The sequence below is a fragment of the Rhea pennata genome, chromosome 15 (assembly GCF_028389875.1).
Source record: "Rhea pennata isolate bPtePen1 chromosome 15, bPtePen1.pri, whole genome shotgun sequence".
Classification (NCBI taxonomy): Eukaryota; Metazoa; Chordata; class Aves; order Rheiformes; family Rheidae; genus Rhea; species Rhea pennata.
This window is the reverse complement of record NC_084677.1, coordinates 19,385,538-19,404,606: the sequence shown is the minus strand read 5'-3', so window position 1 is coordinate 19,404,606 and position 19,069 is coordinate 19,385,538. Positions and strand designations below refer to the sequence as shown.

The 19,069-nt window shown below is 57.7% G+C and overlaps 1 protein-coding gene across 1 annotated transcript in view; it reads right to left on the bottom strand.

The window, feature by feature from the left end:
- The window catches only part of HS3ST4 (heparan sulfate-glucosamine 3-sulfotransferase 4), a 59,523-nt gene extending 42,110 nt beyond the window's left edge, over positions 1–17,413 (bottom strand). Inside the window, exon 1 of the mRNA XM_062588553.1 lies at positions 16,737–17,413. Within this exon, the coding sequence (XP_062444537.1) occupies positions 16,737–17,413 (677 nt within the window). The remainder of the gene's footprint in view (positions 1–16,736) is intronic.
- Positions 17,414–19,069: the final 1,656 nt, after the last annotated feature.

Sequence of the window (19,069 nt, the reverse complement as noted above, 5' to 3'; positions counted from 1 at the left end):
ACAAGCAGCACCGAGTTAAAAGGCTAATTAGAATAGCAAAAAGAAATACAGCAGCACATTTCAGAGACTATTTCAACTAACAAAGAGTTTTTCAAATCTGTTTGCAAGAGCGAATATGAAAGAGAAAATTGGATCCCTATGAAATGATTGCAAGAATTGGAGGAGGAAAAACATAATGGCAGATCTCTTAAACAGCCAGACAAGCTCGCTGACATCTTCATCTGCTGCGAAGGGAGAGGGGAAGAGGACGGACGCGGCGTCACCGAGGCGGGAGGGCCGGTTCGGGAAGAGGGGCGCGGAGGGAAGGCCGGCGCTGCTCCCTGGAGCGCGTCCAGCCTGCGCGGGGGGACGACCCGCAGCCCTGCACCTTCCCCGAAAGCTGGAGCAGATGGTCCTGGGGCTCCCGACCCGTTAAATACCGACGCGCAGACGCGCACGCGACGGGAGCCTCCGACCTCGCGCTGCAAACGCGCGCCGGGGCCGGGCTGCGGGCAGCAGCGCCCGGAGCCGCCCGGGGCCCGTCCCGTCCCCCCCGGCCGCGCTCGGCCCCGGCGCGCGCCGCGTCGCCCCTCCCGTGACCACACGGCGGCTCTGCCGAGGCGGGAGCGCAGCGGGGCGCGCAGCCGCCGCCGCAGTCTCGCCCCGGCTCCGGCAGCCCCGCGGCAGCCGTGCCCGGGCGCGCCGTGCCCTGCAGCTCCTGCCGCACCGCGCCGAGGTGGCGCCGAGCGCCGGAGCGAACGGCCCTGCTCGCGTGGCACGGCGCGCTCCGGTCCCCTCCCGCCCTGCCTGCAGGGCACAGGCGCATCTCAGCCCTGCAAAGGGCTTGGAGCTGCCCCGGGCGGCTTTTACTCTGCATCCGCTCACGGCGCCAGCGGTGGCTGCCGCCGCCGGAGCCCCGGGTCACGGCGACATCAGGCCGTTAATGGGACGGAGATGCGGCCGCTGGCGCGGATTCGGGAACGGGGGGACGGTGGGGACAGGAGACGGCCGCGAGAAGCAGAAGCAGACGGATGCCGTTCCCCCGCGGGTGGGCGGCAGCTGGGGAAAGGGCCGTCTGCCAGGAACTTCCTGAAGTTAAACCACTTGCATTGCCTGGCAAATCGAAACGGCAGCTACGATCCTTTGCTCTCCTCCGAGGATGCAGGCAGCTTTATGAGCCCTAATTAACCCAGACGAGTCGTGCGAGGCAAAGCGTTAGGAAGAGTTTTGCTAACAGAGAGGCACCGGGGCAGCGCCGCGTCCTTCCCCCGCGGGGCAGAGCCAGTCTGCACGGTGCCCGGGCGCCTGCCCACTCCCGCCCGGCACCGGAGCAGCCGGCGGGGCCGTGCCAGGCTGCGGCATGCGAGGCCCCTTCTCCCGGCAGGAGACGGGGTTTGCTCCCGGGCGCCCCAGCCCCGTGGTCTGCACCCCTGTCCTCTCCACGCTAGCCGTCCTGGATCTCCACCCAACAGGAGCCTCTTTTCCAGGCAGCGTTTTCTGCAGCACAGAGCACGGTGGAGATAAACAGAAAAAAATCACAGACATGCACCTAAATAAAATATTTTTCAAGTGAGTTTCCCATGAGGTGTCAGCAGCTCTTTAATATTGTGCTGCCTTTGCTGGCTGATCATGTCATCGCTCCAGCTGGTGGGAGAGCGGCTGCCAGCTGCCTTCAGAAGGACGCTGCAACGCGCTTCCTCTCCCGTAAGGGCGGTGCGGGCTGGGCCTCGACGCCGCTCGGCGCTGCAGAGGTCCGGCCTCTTCCGAGGGGCAGCAGCACGGCGGCAGGAGGGTCAGCAGCAACCGCGCCAGCCCGGCTCACTGCCTGCCGCCAGCGGGGCGCGGAGCCACAGGGTGCAGGGGGCTCCGCTCAAAAACCAAGGGTTTCCCTGGCTGCAAGGGGGTGGAAGCAGGCGCAGCCGCCCGCACCGCTGCTGCCTCCAGCCCTGCCCGGCGCGAGCAACGCCCCGCGCCTGCCCGCGCTGCCCTCCCGCCGGCGAGCAGGACGGACCCGTCGAGGCCGGCTCCCCGGCGGCGATGCTCTGCGCCCTGCCCGCTCGCCGCTGCCGCTCCCGCAGGCGGGAGCAGCTCGTGCAGACCTGGCAGCACCGCCGCGGACGCCAGCTTTAAGAGCAAACTTCTCCTCAGCTGGGAAAAGCCCCTTTGCCCTGGGGCAAAGCCACTGCAGCCGGGTTGCACGCGCTCAACGCATCAAAGTCTGACCATTTGCACGTTCTTGGGTGGGAGGGGAGAGAAACTGTCAGTTCCTCTAATTACACATTAAATACCAAATAAATGCCCTATCCTGTATGGTAATTGCAGCATCTGTGAGTGATTAATGCCCGCTCTGTGTGCTGAGAACGTGCACTACACTCGCGAGCGGGGATAACCCGGCTCCGGAGCCGCAAGGCGGTCGCAGCGCGGCCGTCCCTGGGCTCCGCTGCGCCGACACGCGCGGGGCTCCGGGGACTGGCACGGCAACGCTGGCGGCAGGACGCAGGGGACGAGGGAGGGCGTCCGCTCCCTGCCAGCGCACCGCGCCGCCCCGCGCCCGCGCCGCCGGGACCTTTGCAGACGGCGAAGCCCCCGCTGCAACGCGAGGGGCCGGGCCGCAGGGCGGGCAAGCAGCCGCCCCGCGCGCCGGCTCGCCCTCCCTCCTCGCCTGCTGCCGCCTCCAGCCCGGCCACCTGGCAGAGAAAAGGCTTTCAACTGAGCTTCATATGCATAGGAGGGTCGCAAACGGTGACACTTGCTAATTGCATTTTAGAAAATAACAAAAGGAAATTCTAGAAAAAGCCTAGCATCTAGCCTCCCTCCCCACGCAGGCACTGGGGCTTTTTTCCCTTTTAAAAAACTCCCCAGGGCTGCTGGCACAACTGCAGAGTAACCTTGAATTATACGTAGCAGGGCTCGCTTTCATTATTTATTAGCAGATCAATTAGAATATTCTGTTTGCAGAAGAATATAATCCAATATGTACTTCAAGCACTAACAACTAAATATATGCTTATTTAAAAATCAATCTAAAAGTCAAGGTTTCCTTTGTAAATCCTTACTACAGATTAAAAAAAGCTTTGAGTGTTACCACCTGCTGAACACTATAGTCTCAAGGAGACAGTTATACATTTTAGAACATCTCAAATGGGAATTGATTGCAAAAGGCAAACAATTGCTCAAAAATCCTGGCACAGAAGGGCTCAGCAGCCGTGCAGCTCCCGTGCTAGGGACCACCGGAGCTCCACAGCATCCTCTCCTTGCTCCCTGAGCAGCAGGCTTCCAAGATTAATTGTCATGTATTATTTATTGACCCCAGGGGTGACCTTGGTCCTCCACCGCTTCGCAAGACAGTGTCTCTGCACCTAAGCGGTGTGGAAATGCAGCCGCCCCAGGCAGGGACTGCGCTGCCGCTGCACGCCCCGTCGTCCTCGGCCCTGCAGGATGCCCATCGCCCCGGTCCCACGCCGCTGGGGCTGCACCAGGCACCCCGTCGTCCTCGGTCCTGCAGGATGCCCATCGCCCCGGTCCCACGCCGCTGGGGCTGCACCAGGCACCCCGTCGTCCTCGGCCCTGCAGGATGCCCATCGCCCCGGTCCCACGCCGCTGGGGCTGCACCAGGCACCCCGTCGTCCTCGGCCCTGCAGGATGCCCATCGCCCCGGTCCCACGCCACTGGGGCTGCACCAGGCACCCCGTCGTCCTCGGCCCTGCAGGATGCCCATCGCCCTGTTCCCACATGACTGGTGCTGCACCATGCACCCCACAGCCCCCAAATCTGCAGGATGGTCCACTGCCGCGTTGCTGTTCCCCTGGCTCTGCACCATGCACCCTGTCACTCCATTCCCATGCTGCTTGGGCTGTGCCGTGCACCTCATCACTCTGGGGCTGCACCATGCACCCTGTGGCTCCCACTCCTGTAGGATCCTCCATTGCCCTCTTCCTGCACTGCTTGGGCTGCGCCATGCACCCCACCATCCTGGGGCTGCAGTGCACCCCGTTGCCCCAGTCCCGTGCTGCTTGGGCTGCACTGTGCACCCCGTGACCCCCATTGCCATAGGATCATCCAAGGCCCTGTTCCCCGCCGCCTGGGCTGTGCCATGCACCCCACCATCCTGGGGCTGCACCGTGCAGCCCACGGCCCCCCTTCCCGCAGGACTCCCCATCACCCCGTTCCCACACTGCTTGGGCTGCGCCATGCACCCCATGGCCCCCATTCCTGCAAGATGCTCCATCGCCCTGTTCCTGCCCCACAGGCTCCCTCACTCCACAGCGTGATTCCCCGTTGTTCAACCTTGCTTTGATCCCCTGCGTTAAGCCAGGAGCGGGTACACTGCACCAGCCAGCGAGCTGCCAGGTTCTCCTTCTTTCTTAAGCTCTTTCTTTTTCCTCTTTCATTTTTAAATCTTATCTCCAGGTAAAGAAGGTATTTGCTGGGATCAAAAGGTGACCTTTAGCAAGGTTAGCAGAGCCTCAAATAACACCCCGGCAAGTTCACGCACACTCGAGCATTAAACAGAGCGATTCTCTGATCTCTCGTTCCTCAGTGGAAAAGTTGTTTCACAAAGATTTGTACCAGATGTCCATGCAGTGGGTTGAGAAATCTTTCTTAAAATAAAAAAAAATCCCCAAAAACCTAGAGTTAGGCACAGGTTGTCCTCTAACTTCTAAGAAAATAAAGATTAAAAACTTTGGAGGTATTTCGCTCTCTCTGTTAGCAGTTTGCAGTTTCTTGCCAATTTCCTGGGGCTAAAAGATCCCTGAATATCCCTCATCTTTCACTTATCTAAATAAAATCACTCAAATGCATCTTAGGAGAAGCATTACTGCTGTAGAGGGAGGACAGAGGCAATCAAAGCGATTAGAGACTGATTAGCGGTCTGGAAACGTATCCACAGACATGGCGCCATGGACATCGCTGCCGGCGCTGCTCCTGCAAAAGGAGATGGGATGTAGAGTGTGGCATCACACCAGGCATTGCACCGCTCCAGCGTTACACAGGAATTGCACCGCGGCGGCATCACGCCAGGCATTGCACCGCTCCAGCGATACCCGGGAATCGCACCGTGGCGGCATCACGCCGGGCATTGCACCGTTCCAGCGTTACCCGGGAATCGCACCGTGGCGGCATCACGCCGGGCATTGCACCGCTCCAGCGTTACCCGGGAATCGCACCGCGGTGGCATCACACCAGGCATTGCACCGCTCCAGCGATACACAGGAATTGCACCGCGGTGGCATCACACCAGGCATTGTACCGCTCCAGCGATACCCGGGAATTGCACCGTGGTGGCATCACACCAGGCATTGCACCACTCCAGCGATACCCGGGAATTGCATCGTGGTGGCATCACACCAGGCATTGCACCGCTCCAGCGTTACCCGGGAATCGCACTGCGGTGGCATCACACCAGGCATTGCACCGCTCCAGCGTTACCCGGGAATCGCACTGCGGTGGCATCACACCAGGCATTGTACCGCTCCAGCGATACCCGGGAATTGCACCGTGGTGGCATCACACCAGGCATTGCACCGCTCCAGCGTTACCCGGGAATCGCACCGTGGTGGCATCACACCAGGCATTGCACCGCTCCAGCGTTACCCGGGAATCGCACTGCGGTGGCATCACACCAGGCATTGCACCGCTCCAGCGATACCCGGGAATCGCACCGCGGTGGCATCACACCAGGCATTGCACCGCTCCAGCGATACCCGGGAATCGCACCGCGGTGGCATCACACCAGGCATTGTACCGCTCCAGCGATACCCGGGAATTGCACCGTGGTGGCATCACACCAGGCATTGCACCACTCCAGCGATACACAGGAATTGCACCGTGGTGGCATCACACCAGGCATTGCACCGCTCCAGCGATACACAGGAATTGCACCGCGGTGGCATCACGCCAGGCATTGCACCGCTCCAGCGATACCCGGGAATTGCACCGTGGTGGCATCACACCAGGCATTGCACCGTTCCAGCGATACATGGGAATCGCACCACGGTGGCATCACGCCGGGCATTGCACCGCTCCAGCAATACACGGGAATCGCACCGCGGTGGCATCACGCCAGGCATTGCACCGCTCCAGCGATACACAGGAATTGCACCGCGGTGACATCACGCCGGGCATTGCACCGCTCCAGCGATACCCGGGAATTGCACCGCGGTGGCATCACACCAGGCATTGCACCGCTCCAGCATTACCCGGGAATTGCACCGCGGTGGCATCACACCAGGCATTGCACCGCTCCAGCGATACACAGGAACTGTACCGTGGTGGCATTGCACCGTTCCAGCGATACATGGGAATCGCACCACGGTGGCATCACGCCGGGATGCGAGCCCATCCCAGGCGGAGGCGGCTGCGCGGGGCCGGTGCAGCCGCCCCTGTGTGGGAAGGGACGCACCGTGCCGTGCTCCCAGTGCCACATCCGTCAAATGCACAGACCCCTGCGGCACCTTCGCATGGCAGTGCCCAAACCCCCTCGCCCGAGGCCAGCAGCAAAGCGGTTAAAATGCCTCATTGCTCCTTTGATACCTGGCTCGTTCATTTGGAGCCCAAATTTCCCAGGAGCCACAGCTTTTTACTAGCAGATCTGCTGCAGAACCACGTTATTATAGATTGCAAGTTCCTTAAAGGTCAGATAACACAATACAATTGAATCATATTAGCGAGCATAGTGACTTGGTATTTTACTAAGAAAACCCATAAAGCAGACTGCTTGTTGCAGAGAAACATACGTTGCACAATAAAGTCAGCGCAATTGTCTCCAGAAACAACCAACTGGTTGATGAATAAAAACCTGCCTGCGGCCGTGGGCCCTCCGCACGGCCGCGCGCGGAGCGGGGCACCGGGGCGCCGGGCGCACGCGTTGCAAGCAGGTAGTCTGCAGTTGAGGTACAGTACCAAAACTCATCCCAGAAGACCTAGGTGGGAAATAAACAACTTCCAAGCATATTGTTGAGAGACAAATATTCAATACTCCATTTAATGTACGGTTTGCAGTTAGTGGTTAATCTAAGACGATGCGGAGGGAGCCATGTTTCACACTGCTATTAAGGAAATGCAGAATTGATTGTGAGAATGATTGAAGATTTCTAAAGAGCACAATTCCCAAGTCAGTGATGACCCTTCCTTTTTTTTTTCTAATTTGTCTGTAATCTACTCAGACAAATCCTTTCATCACGTTTATTTCCTTTCCAAGTTACAACTAGCGTGATTAATCACTTAACTTTGCAGCCTTGCTTATCCTGCTGCACACTCCCATTTTTCTTCCCTTTAAAATGGTTTTCCACCCCAAATAGCCACGTTTTCTTTTCAAGCTTCTTCCCTTTGTTGGTTGGGACTCGCTGTTCGTCAGCTACAAAATCAGCTGCAACGCGCAGCTGCCCCGCCGGCCCCGGCTCCGAGCCGGCAGCATCGCTGGCCGCGGCGCTTTAACCGAGACCGGCGCTTTCAAACGAGCCGAGGTCGCGCTAAAGCCTCCAGGACGGGGCAGATCCTACCCGCAGCTTCTCCCGAGGCTCCGTCCAGGGGGGCCCGGCGCGTCCGCGCCAGCGCGCGCCCTTGGCGAGTCCCCGACGCTGCCCAGCGCGCTCGGTGCCCTGCTCGCCGCGGCAGCCCCCGCTGGCAAAGCAGGGCGGGCAGCGGGCAGCCCCCGGGCAGAGCTTTTAAAGTATAATAAGAAGTCAAATGGAAGAAACTCATTTTAATGCCACAGAGGGAATTGTTTTATTGCTAAAGCAGCAAATAGAACTAATTGAATCTGCTGGAAAAAAACAGGAGAAGGAAAGGATAGGTGCGGTGCCCAGGCAGAAAGGGCGAACAGGAACCTGAATATTCATAGGCCTGGAAACTGCAAATCCTTGAATGCAAAATATCTTCGTAACTGATAGCACTGCCACAGGCGATGCATCCACGGTGCTCAGGGACGAAGTCTGCAAAGCCAGCCTCTACAACGTATTTTTTTTTAAGTAATATTGTGGAACAGGTTCTCCGCTGCGTTGGCTACTTTGCACCACACCGGGAAAGCGGCGCAGCTCGAGAGCCAGCGCCGGGTTCGCCCGCCGGCGAGGGGGCGGCGAGGCTGGGCCAGGGCCAGGGCCAGGGCCAGGGCCAGGGCCAGGGCCAGGGCCAGGGCCAGGGCCAGGCGCCGGGTGCTCGCGCCCCGCGCGCGGCTGCAGAGCGCGGCGCAGCCGATCCCAAACCGCCTCCCGCTCCGCGCAGCCGGTCCGACCTGCCCCGAGCTTTTGCACTCGCTCTCTTCAGCCACCCTTCACCTTCAGCGGCAGCGTATACATTAATGCAGGGGCTCTGCCTTTCAACTAAGGCAGCAAGCGTACGCTTTATTATAATACTAAGTCATCCGGCAAAATACACCGGGGACATAAACCCTGTTAATGAAGAAGGAAGCACACACCCTGCACTGTACGTTTAAGCGCAGAGGCCCGCGCACACAGAACGACTGTTACCGAAGCACGAGTCGCCGTTTCCGAAGAAAAACGGCATCGGAAATGCGACGTGTACCCCGGAGGGGCAGGCAGGATTCACCTGGCACCACCGCGGCCGCGGGCACCGGGTCTGCATCCCAAACAGGCTTCCTACTTCGGTTTACTCATGCGCCACCCCCCCAAAAAAAAAAAAACAAAAAAAAACCAAAACCCACAATCCATTTACCGAAATTAACCTCTCCTTGGCAGGACATGGACGAGCGCGTTTGAGAACGTTACGCGGGAACAGGGTGATTACAAAACACCTTGATGTAGCTTTACCAGCAGCGGCTCCAGCAGAAAAGCCTGTGACGATCTAATAACGCATTTCCCCTGCTGCCATCCCAGCCGCAAGAAATCCAGAGCAGTTCGAGCCTTAAGTCCGTCCCAGCCCTACTTCTGTCATTAATTGTTAGGCTATTTGTCATATGCATTTTATGTACCAAACAGATTCCAATTTCATGGTGGACTAGACTGCAGAAATGCCTCTTCTAATCTTTTTAATTCTAAAGTAGTATAAAACTTTAATATTTTCTAATTTACCCATATCTAACAATATCACTACAACTTAGGAGCAATAAAAGCCAAGTACTGCCAATGCAGCTTGCAGCTCGAGCTCCCAAGTTCAATCAGTTAACCTAGGAGAGCAACAGCTTCCCTGCAATGAGTAACGATGCAGAATAATATTCAGATAGAGATAAACCTTTTTTTGCATAGGAAATTGCATTATAATTTGCTGGGTCTTAGAAATTCTCAGCTTGACACGTTAGTTTACCAGTGAAGTCACCGCCTCAGGCATTTTTCCACAGCGCTTTGATTTCCTCCAGGTTTCTAGAGGATTTTGAGCTGAGTAAGGAGCCTTTACCGTTCCCGGTCGAGGCACGTGCGGCAGCCCCGGCGGCACGGACCGCGCTCCCTGCTCCCCGCCGGCGCCCGCGGCCCACAAGCAGCCGTGGGGCAGGAGCCTCGGCGGGGAGGGGGCACCGCCGGCTGCTCTGCCCGGGCCGGCGAAGCCCCGAGAGCCCCCGGGGCCGGGGCGGGCGAGGGCAGCGCCGGGGAAGGGCGCTCCCGGAGCCGGGAGGCGGCGGGAAGCGGGACGCACGCCTGGCTCCGGCGGGAGCCTGATTTTAGCTCGAAACGTGTTACCGCAGTCTGTAATACCAAACAAAGCCGGGCAGCTGGAGCTATTTTTATCCAAAGTCAAGTCCTGTTTAGGAGGTTCACGCTTTAACCGACGTCCCGCTAGTACTTCTGCCTCCCTCCCGGCCTCCCTCCCTCAGTTCCTCCACGGCGCTGATGAGATGGGACCAGAAAACCACCGGCATATTCGGGAGAGTCTGCATCACTTAGCTGTAAAATCAATTGTGAATTTTTCATCCACCCTCAGCATTTGGCCTGTTTATATTGCCAAATAAATTCTTTAAAGAAGTACTGTACTTCACAGGAGAGCTTGTCAAGGTAAATACCTTCATTTACATAAAATGTGACTAGCAATTGAAATGTTAAAGCCATAAAGAGCAAGTTTATGATCCATCCTTGATGCTTGGATGTATAATATGACAAGGGGGAAAATAGTGTGCCTTGCAACATTTACTAAATTGGTGTGTTGACTCTGGGGATGAAAATGGGAGATTTGAAAGAACAGGTATTTTTCATAAATACGAGTCCCTTCCACCGCCTTCAAACGCTTTGCTTTTAAATACTCTCCTTCAGCTCGGCGGCAGCAGCTAGCTAAATAACCAAACCACCCGCAGGACGCGGGCGCGGGCAGGGCCGGAGCGCTCCCTGCTCCGCGCCGCGGCGCTGCCGGAGGGACCCGGGCCCTCCTCGGCCTCAGCGCCGATTGCTCCTGCGCTTGAAAACGCTCTCCTAATTTAGGTTTTACATTAAACTTTTTAGAAGGGACTGGAAACCAATTTACATCACTTCAGATCCTAAATAACACTTTCAAAAGTGAATGAAAGGATAAAATGGACTGCTGCCTACTTACATACCACGGTGAAATTATAATATCCACACTTAATGCTCTGGAAAGTTTGATAGTGTATGTTCCTTACCTGAACTCCGTACTAAAATTTCAGCCATTCATTCATACTCTTATCCTCCTCAATTCATTGAAACCACTTCAAGCAAAAATCATTTGAAAGAAATTACCTCTGTGTATTACACCAGGAGCAGTGAGAAATGTCCCACATGAGCCTCTCCAGCCCCCAAAGCAATAAAATTTCTGCTGAAATGCATGATATAATAACTCAGGGAAAAGAAGTCCCCATGACAACTAGAGGGAGAAGAAATCCATGAAAAGCACAAGATTCAAACCTCTCTCAATACCAGGTGCCACCAATTTGTACTGGAATTCGCACTGTGAAAATCAGAAGCTTTTGTCCATACCCTCCCTCGAAAACCCGCTGCTGCTCCCGAGCTGCTCTGCGCCGCAGCAGAGCGCAGCGAGCCGCGCGGAGACGGCCGCAGCCTTCACGCCCGCGAACGCAGCCGCCGACCCCCTGCCTTTCCCCTCTCCAAGGCCCATTTTTGGGCTTTCCGTGATACCTTTGTGCTTGATGTGCTGCTGCATTCGTGCAAAAAGCTAAGCTCACAAACTTTAACGCCACAAATAACACTTAAACCATTAGAAGCAAAGGACTCTAGCATTTACTTAAATGGATTATTGAGCAAAATCCTAGGAAAAGCGTGTTCTTGAAAATACGGTGTAATAGTTAGATTATTTCAGGCCTGGCACCGTATTACCGTTCCCGAGCGCTCCAGGGGATGTTCCAAGAGGTATTAGAGGAAGGGAGCGGCGTTGCTGAGCTGCTTCTCTGGGCCGCGGGTTCGTAATTCCCGCAGGCGGTTTTGCTAGGAACCGCGGGCTGCTCCCGCTCGCGGGTGCCGAGGGCGAGCGGAGCACACCGGCCGTGGCGCCGCGCCGAGCCCCGCGCCGCGCCGGTGGGCTGCGCACGCCGCCGGCCGCAGCACCGGCGCTTTCCCGGAGGCTGCAGCTCTCCCCGGCCGGCGCGCCAGCCCCAGCGCTCGGGGCGCCCGACGCCGGCTCGTTCCTGCACCGCGCGCCCTCGCCCGCACCCGAGCGGGACGGCCTCGAGAAAGCTGCCGGCGGGCAGCCCCGGCCCGGCAGGGACGCGGGAGGCCCCCGAGCCGGAACACGCGGCCGACTCGCCCTGGCGCAGGGGAGCCTCCGGCGCCGGCGCTGGAGCGGCCCCGCGCCGGGGCGGCTGAGGGAGCCCGGCCCGGCTCAGAGCCGCAGCCCGTGGCCCCGGCTCGCCGCAGACCTCGCGGCGCGGCGCTCGCGGCGGGCAGCCTGTGCTGCACACACGTTTGCTTTGCACAGACGTGCTGCAAGATTTGGGCTAGAAAAACAGTGCCAGCGTAAGATCCAATCCAGACCTCCGGGCTCGGGGAAGGGGACCCAGTACTGAAAGAGCCGCTGTTACAAGGAAATACTTGTACAGTCTTCTACCCAGATTAATCCCAATATATTGGCTCCGCAGAAGAGGGCAGGCAGCTGAGTCACTGCCTTCCAGCAAGAGCCGGCTCTCGGCAGGTCCCGGAAAAATCAATACTCCTTCCCTAACCGGCCGGGAGGGCGGAGGACGCAGCACACCGGGGAGGCCTTCTGCAGAGGAGCGCAGCACCAGCGGGCTCCTGCGCGAGCCCCAACGCCTGCGACGGCCGCTGCCCGCGCGGGTCGGGGCCGGGCGACGCGGCTCCTCCGCCCGCCCGCCCGCGCGGCGCGGGAGACGGGCTGCCCGCCACGGCGCCGCTCGTCGCTCGCACGACGGCAGCGGCTCGGGGCGAGGGAGCCCGCTGCGAAGAGCCAGGCGAGCGGCGGACGCAGCGCTCGACGTGCACGCCTTTCCATCGCTCGTCACGCTGACTGCTCCACGCACAACGCTAAACCCCCGAGTAAGCGCGTGGAGGCCTAGGACGGCGCGAACGGAGCGGGGTCTAATCACAGGGGCACTGCAACCGCTTCTGCGTGAAGGCTGCAGAGAGCAGAGCCCTTAGTCTTTGCCAGAAAACAACGTAAATGTGCACAGATACTTTAACTCCTGAAGCGATGTTTGGCAATAATCTTCAAATCAGTGAATTTGAAACCCCTGAATTTAGGTTCACCATTACCAGATACTCTCTTAGCATTACGGACATCGTGTGATTCTTGTTAAAATGACACATTTGTTTTCAAAATAATGCTATGAATCCTCAGTTTTCTGCTAAACGTGGGGTGTCCAGACAGCCCAGGCAGCGTGAACGGACGAAACGGAGCCGTCCCCGTCCTCCTCCTGAGCCCGCGGCAGCCCGGCACGGCGGGCTCGGGGCAGCGCGCCGCGCCGCTCAGCTCCGCCGGCCGCCCAGACGCCCCCAGCTCCGGGGCTTACCATTTCTGCCGTCCACGCGAGCAGAACGACCCAACTGCAGCACCATCCGCTCGGGTTTCCCCTCCCGCCCAGGCGCGGGAGTCTCAGCCGGCTCCACACGACCGCCCCGAGGGCTTCTGCCCCGGCACAGCGCAGGCGCCCCGGAGCCGCCGGGTGCCCCCGCCCCACAGCCCCACAGCCCCGGCTCCGCGAGGGGCAGGCCTGCCGCAGACGGCGCTGGCGTCTGCAGTCCCCTTGCCCACGAATCCCTCTCAGCCTTTTGCAGCTGCCTCACAGGCAGGCAAAGACCTGGGGCACGTCTGGGTGCTGCCTCCGCTTATTCGAGTAACGAGAGTTTGCAGACTTCAGCTAAAATGCTTCAGTGCTCAGCGGTCTCCGAAGTCTTCCTGCAATTCCTGATCCCTGTTGCGTGCTCAGAGGCTCACACGCCGCACATCTCGCTGCGGGCATTGCCGCGCAGGGCCCGGCTCACAGCCGGGACGTGCCATCGGGCACCGGGTCGTGCTGGAGAGAGCCCAGTGCCTCCGCCCGGGGTCGCAGCCCGCAGCGAGCACTGCCCTGGGTGCACGATGGAGCGGACCAGCACCAGCCACGGCTGCAAAGTCCACAGCGATCCCCGTGGGGCGACGGGCAGCGCTGCGAGTTGGAAGGAGCGAGCGGGCGATGAGGAGCCATCAGCGACTCACGAAGGGGACGCAGGCACCTGCTCCTGCCAGGACCCAACGCTCCCACAGCGGGACAACGCGTTACGGCATATTGTAAGGGACGGAGTCAGCAAAGTTCATCACGGAAGATGATATTTACTGCCAGGTATCAGTGTCCCTGATTTAAGGAAGAGAGAGAACTACAGACATGCAAGTAATACACACATGGGCCAAACTCTTAATAAAAAGAAAGGCTACAAATCACTTCCCGCTTACCCTTTAACACAACATTCTGCATTAAGACAAAAAGAAACTTAGGAACCATATCAAAAGCTAATGTGCATTGGGGTATTAAGTGCAATTCAAGGAAAGCTGCATCATTGAACTTGTCCTTCAGACAACCCAACATTAAAATGTATGGAATTACAGATTACAATTGCACAAGCAATTCCGGCAGCGTAACGTTAAACAACTAAAACAAGCCTTAAACCCAATTCGCATCATGTGTAGGACTTCAGTTCCATAATTTCCACATAAACTTTGACTGCAGAGTTAAAGCAATCACAAACAGCACAGCTTTTCCTAAAGGTTACCAAGAAAACAGAACAGACTGCAGAAGATTGGTGTAACAGGCTTTCCACGTACAGCATCATCCAATATGTAGAAAGCTATATTTTGCACTAACTTCAGCTTCTGAATACTGTCCCGATACAGATCCCGGACACTGTGTTTAGAGCTGACTAACCTCAAGGCAGCAGAAAGACGAATAACACAGCATGGTATGCACACAAAAGAAATGGTAGCATTTAGGTGTTGTCTCCATTTTACTGATGGGGAAAACCGCTCTGAGACAGCCCTCAGCTGCGTTACCGAGTCTGGACTTGAAGGCAGGCTCCTCTTCCCTGCAGCTCTGCGAGAAGGTGTCCTCAATAATGAATGACAAAGCAAGGGATGCGCAGGCTATGCTGTTTCCTTGCTTCACTGCATAAGAAAAAATTACCTTGGCCATACTAAAACCTAACAGTGTACAATGCATGAAAGAAAGCATGTTATATGCAAAATATAAACAAGTCACTGTATGCAGATGCTGATACAAACACTTCAGTAGCCGCTGCTTTGTTAAAAAAGATCGACGTTTCTGTGGCTAAGAAAAATCTCCAATTACTCTACCCGGGACATAGCTGTGAGCAGCCAACCTTCTTAGTGCACTACACCAGCTAATCTCAGAGAGGGTCAGGAGGAAATTCCTGCTAACACAGAGGGGAATCCTTTCATTTATTTTTTTAAGTCCTTTTCTTGCTTTGCATTTGAACAGCACAAAGTGCACCAGCTTCCCAGCCCACAACAAGAGCATAGTACCAGTAGAGCACAAGCAGGAACTCGTGGCTCCCGCTGAGGCACAGGACAGCTACTGCTGTGTGACCTGTTATTCTTCTCCAGCAAGGAGGAAGGAGAAGAATACTGTTTGGGTCGGGCAGCTGCAAAGATAGTAGTAGGTTAAACAACCAGGGCCACGGCAAATGGTGCCAGGGTGCACCCAAATGCACGGGGCCACGGCAACAATTAATCAGCAATGTAATTTATTCACCTTATGACTGGAGAGTGCATCCCTCTTTCTGCCCAGGAACTTCACAAATCAGCTCTTATCTAACCTTTGCATTTCCTACCTCTCTAACAGTGCAGCATATCATTAATGCCAGGAATCTGCTAAACAAATCACAGAGCTAGTGTACAGATGGAAAAAAAAAAATCAAAATACATTCTGCAAACAAAAGCCTATGCATACCTTGTACTCCAGGAGTTACACCCACTCTCTAGCCCTTTTCTTGTAGCATGACTTTAAAGATGAAAAGGCAGCTGCTTGCCATATTCAGTGCTTGATCTTCTTCTGCCTACGTTGAATAAAACCAAACCTTTTATATGCCACTCTCTAGCCTCTTCCAACAAATTTCTAAACTTACTTTTCAAGCCAAGCATTCCTGCAGGGAAATTCAGTAAAATAAGCTACTGGGTCTGAAATTATATGTTATAAATAAATGAAGTAAAATAACCACAGTCAGTCCTTCATTCCTTCCCCATGTTGGTACAACACACTCAAAGCACTCTCAGAGACAAATGTACTTTCACGGTGCTGCTCTCCACTTCACTAAAGTCCCTCAGAAAATTCCTCGTCATTTTAACGAAGCCAAGCAGATGCTACACCAAACAAACGTTAAGATGACTTCACTTCCACAATTTTTGCAGAACACTGCCTAGAGTGAGTGTTGCTCATTCTTAAATATTGTTATGAAACTGCATACTATTTTTATAAAACTGACCAGATAATCCAGGCCGCAACTAACTTGCTGCACCTGTCATACATATTTTCCCTATATTTCAGGATGGTTAAACAACCACTATACAAAGCAAAACAAAAAAAGCCAGAAATTTATGGGTTTAACCACAAATTATTTTCTTCTTGGAAAGCAACTAGCATTGGTTTGTTTTAACCACAAACTGAAGAATTAAAGAATTTGCAAGTCACAGTAATGCACTGCATTGTTTTCAGTCCTGGGACAAAAAATGTGAAACCCTGAGCCATCACAACTCATTCATTTACTAAACCGCCAAAGCACTTAATTAATTGCTGTAGTTCAGTATTTCTTCAAGGAATAGAATTTTAGCATAAGATTGCCTTACAATGTTATGCTATGCCGTACAGTAAGATGCAGAGACTGCTTCATAAATAGAATTAAATCTAGTCAATGGGAAAACTTTCTGAGGATGGAACTTGTTGAACAAAGAGTAAACCTGATCTATGAACTCTGCAGCTTGCATGAAATAAGGAATCCTTTTTCACTTCAAAACCTGCAGCATCACTCGGAACTTGCAAGCTTGTTTGTTTCCGTAATTATTAATTACTGACCTATTTACATGTGTGTCACGCCAATGCAACTGAGCTGCTATGCTCTGTTCAAGTGTCTACGCATGGGAGTTGTAGAAAAGGGATGTTTTTACACATTCCCAGCTCCCCATCGGAGCCCTGCAGTTTAAATCGCTACAGCTGCCAGGCGAGTCACCCACACGCTCACCCCGCCCGTCCTGGCAGCGCGGTTCATCCGCGGGGCTCCGCCCGCGCAGCGACCCGCGCAGCGACCCAGGGCCCCCAGCGCCGCCGCCTCCGGGCCCTTCTCCCCCTCCCCCGGCAGCGCGCAGGCACCTCCGCGCCGCTCCGCGCGGCCCCGCGCACTCACCGGTACCACTCCAGCCCCTTCTCGTAGTTCCTGTCGAAGAAGTGGGGCTCGGTGCCCACGGCGCGCACGTCGGGGTGCGCCCGGATGGCCTCCAGCAGCGCCCGCGTCCCCCCCTTCTTCACCCCGATGATGAGGGCTTGCGGCAGCCGCTTCTCCCCGTAGTCCGGCGTGGTGCTGCCGCCGCCGCGGCTGCCCGCGCTGCCGGCCCGGCTCAGCTCCTCGTCCGTGGTGCTCGACTCCTGCGGGTCCCGCTCGAAGGCTCCGCTCTGCGCCGTGATCACCTCCCCGGGGGCCAGCGGCGTCCGCGGCCAGGTGCCCGCCGCCTCCTCCCCGCTGCTGTTGGAGGCCCGCGTCGGGGCCGCGGGGCTGCTCGGCGGGCCGGGCGCGGAGCGCGGGGCGCCGGGGGCCGCCGTGCCCGGGAGCGCCGCCGTGCCCGGGGCGCGGGGGGCCGTCGTGCCCGGGGCGCCGGGGGCCGCGGCGGGGCGCGGGGCGCCGGGGGCCGCCGTGCCCGGGAGCGCCGCCGGCGAGCGCAGGGCGCCGGGGCCGGCGCCCCCCATGAGGCTGTAGCACAGGTAGGTGAGGCAGAGCGAGAGGCTGCACATGCAGAGCAGCTTCCGAGCCGGCGGCCCCTTAGAGCCGCGCCCGCCCGGCACCCCCGGCTGGGCGGGCGGGGACATGGCTGCTCCCCGCTCCTCGCCCCGGGCACCGGGCGCACATGGTGTCAGCCGCCGCCCGGCCGCCCCCGCGGCATGGGGCGCCGCTGCCCCCCCGCCCCGCCGCCGCCGGGGGGGCGCCCCGCATGGCACGGGCCCCCCGGGCCGCCGCCGCCGCCGCCGGGCTCCGCGCCGCTGCCGCGCCGCGCCGCACTGTTGCCGCCCGAGTTCCTGCTGCTAAACTTTGTGCCGGGTGGGAGGTGGAGAGCGCGCTCCCGGCGCCGAGAGGGCCCGCCCCCGCCGCGGGGGGCGCGGGGAGCGCGCCGGCCGCCCGCGCAGCGCCGCGCAGCGCCGCGCGCAGCGCCCAGCCCGCCCGGGACGCGGCCGGGGCCAGTGCCGGGCCCTGCGGGCGCCGTGCTGGGACGACGTCCTGCCGGCCCTGGGGCGGGCTGGGGACGGCGCCCAGCGGCCCCCACTCCTGTGCCCCCCCATCTGCTCCCCAGCGCTGCACCCTGCACCAGGGCTGGTGCGGGCCCCTGGGGGCAGGAGACAGGGCCAGCTGGAGGGGCAGCCTGCTTCTCCACATGCCTTTCCCCAGCAGAAATCAGGGTGCCAGAGCTGCTTGAGCCCTTGTCTCAAGCTGCTCCCCTCCAGCCCCCCAAGTGCTTTCCTTCTTGCTGCCCTTGCTTCCAGACTGTAGCTCCTGCCCACATCCTCCAGCTCCCCAAGGCTGCACCTGAGCAAGTGCTCAGGTGAAGGACCTCTCCTGCTCCAGACCAGCGTGAGGCTGCAGGAGAGCTGGGGATCCCCTGGCTCTGGTGCTCTGAGGAGTGGGGCAGTGCAGTGAGGTTTCCTAGGACAGCCTGCTTTCTCCTGCGAGCTTACAGAGAGATGGCAGCCAGTGGGCAGGGGCAGGCAGCAGCTTCTTTGCTGGTGCAGAGGAGCATTTGCAGAATGGAGGGCTCATAGTTTGGGTGCCAGGAGCTGCGCTAGCAGGTGAGGCCCAAGGCCAGGGGTGTAGGTTCACCAGCACTGGAGACATGTGCATTGCACAGACACCTCGTTCACTGCTCTCCCAGGAACATCCCCAGCTTTGGTAGAACAGGCTGGAGCTAAGCTCTTCCCTTCTCACAGCCTTTCTGGAGCAACCGCCACCCTTCCCAGAGCAGTTGCCACCACTTCCCAGCTCCACATTTTGGCACTTTGCACCTCCAGTTCTCAGTTTTGGTTTTAGCAAGGGTTTTGTGAGGGGACAAAATGGCTTTTGTGTCTTCCTCAGCCTCCTCCCACCCTGCATCCTGGGGTCTCCTGGGAGTCTCCCCGTGCATACTGCACTGTGGCAATGGGGCACCTCCCAGCTCTTGGTGTGCTTACTGCTGTGGTCCCCTTCGGAGGGGAAGTGCTGGGATCACTTTGGTACAGTGGGGGACGGAGCAACATGGTCATTTGCTAAAGCCCTCAGAGGTGAATGAGCAGGAATCTGACCTTTAGCATCTGAACTGCTACCCCCAAACCAGCATCACCCTCTGAATCCTGCAGATTACCTGGAAACCTCCAGCATCAAATATGTCTCCTCATGCCAGCACCTGGCAAAACTGCAGAGAAGCTGCATGTTAACACATGCACAAGAGCCACAGCCAGGCACCTAAGCGAGCACTGGAGAAGTGCAGGCTCCAGCAG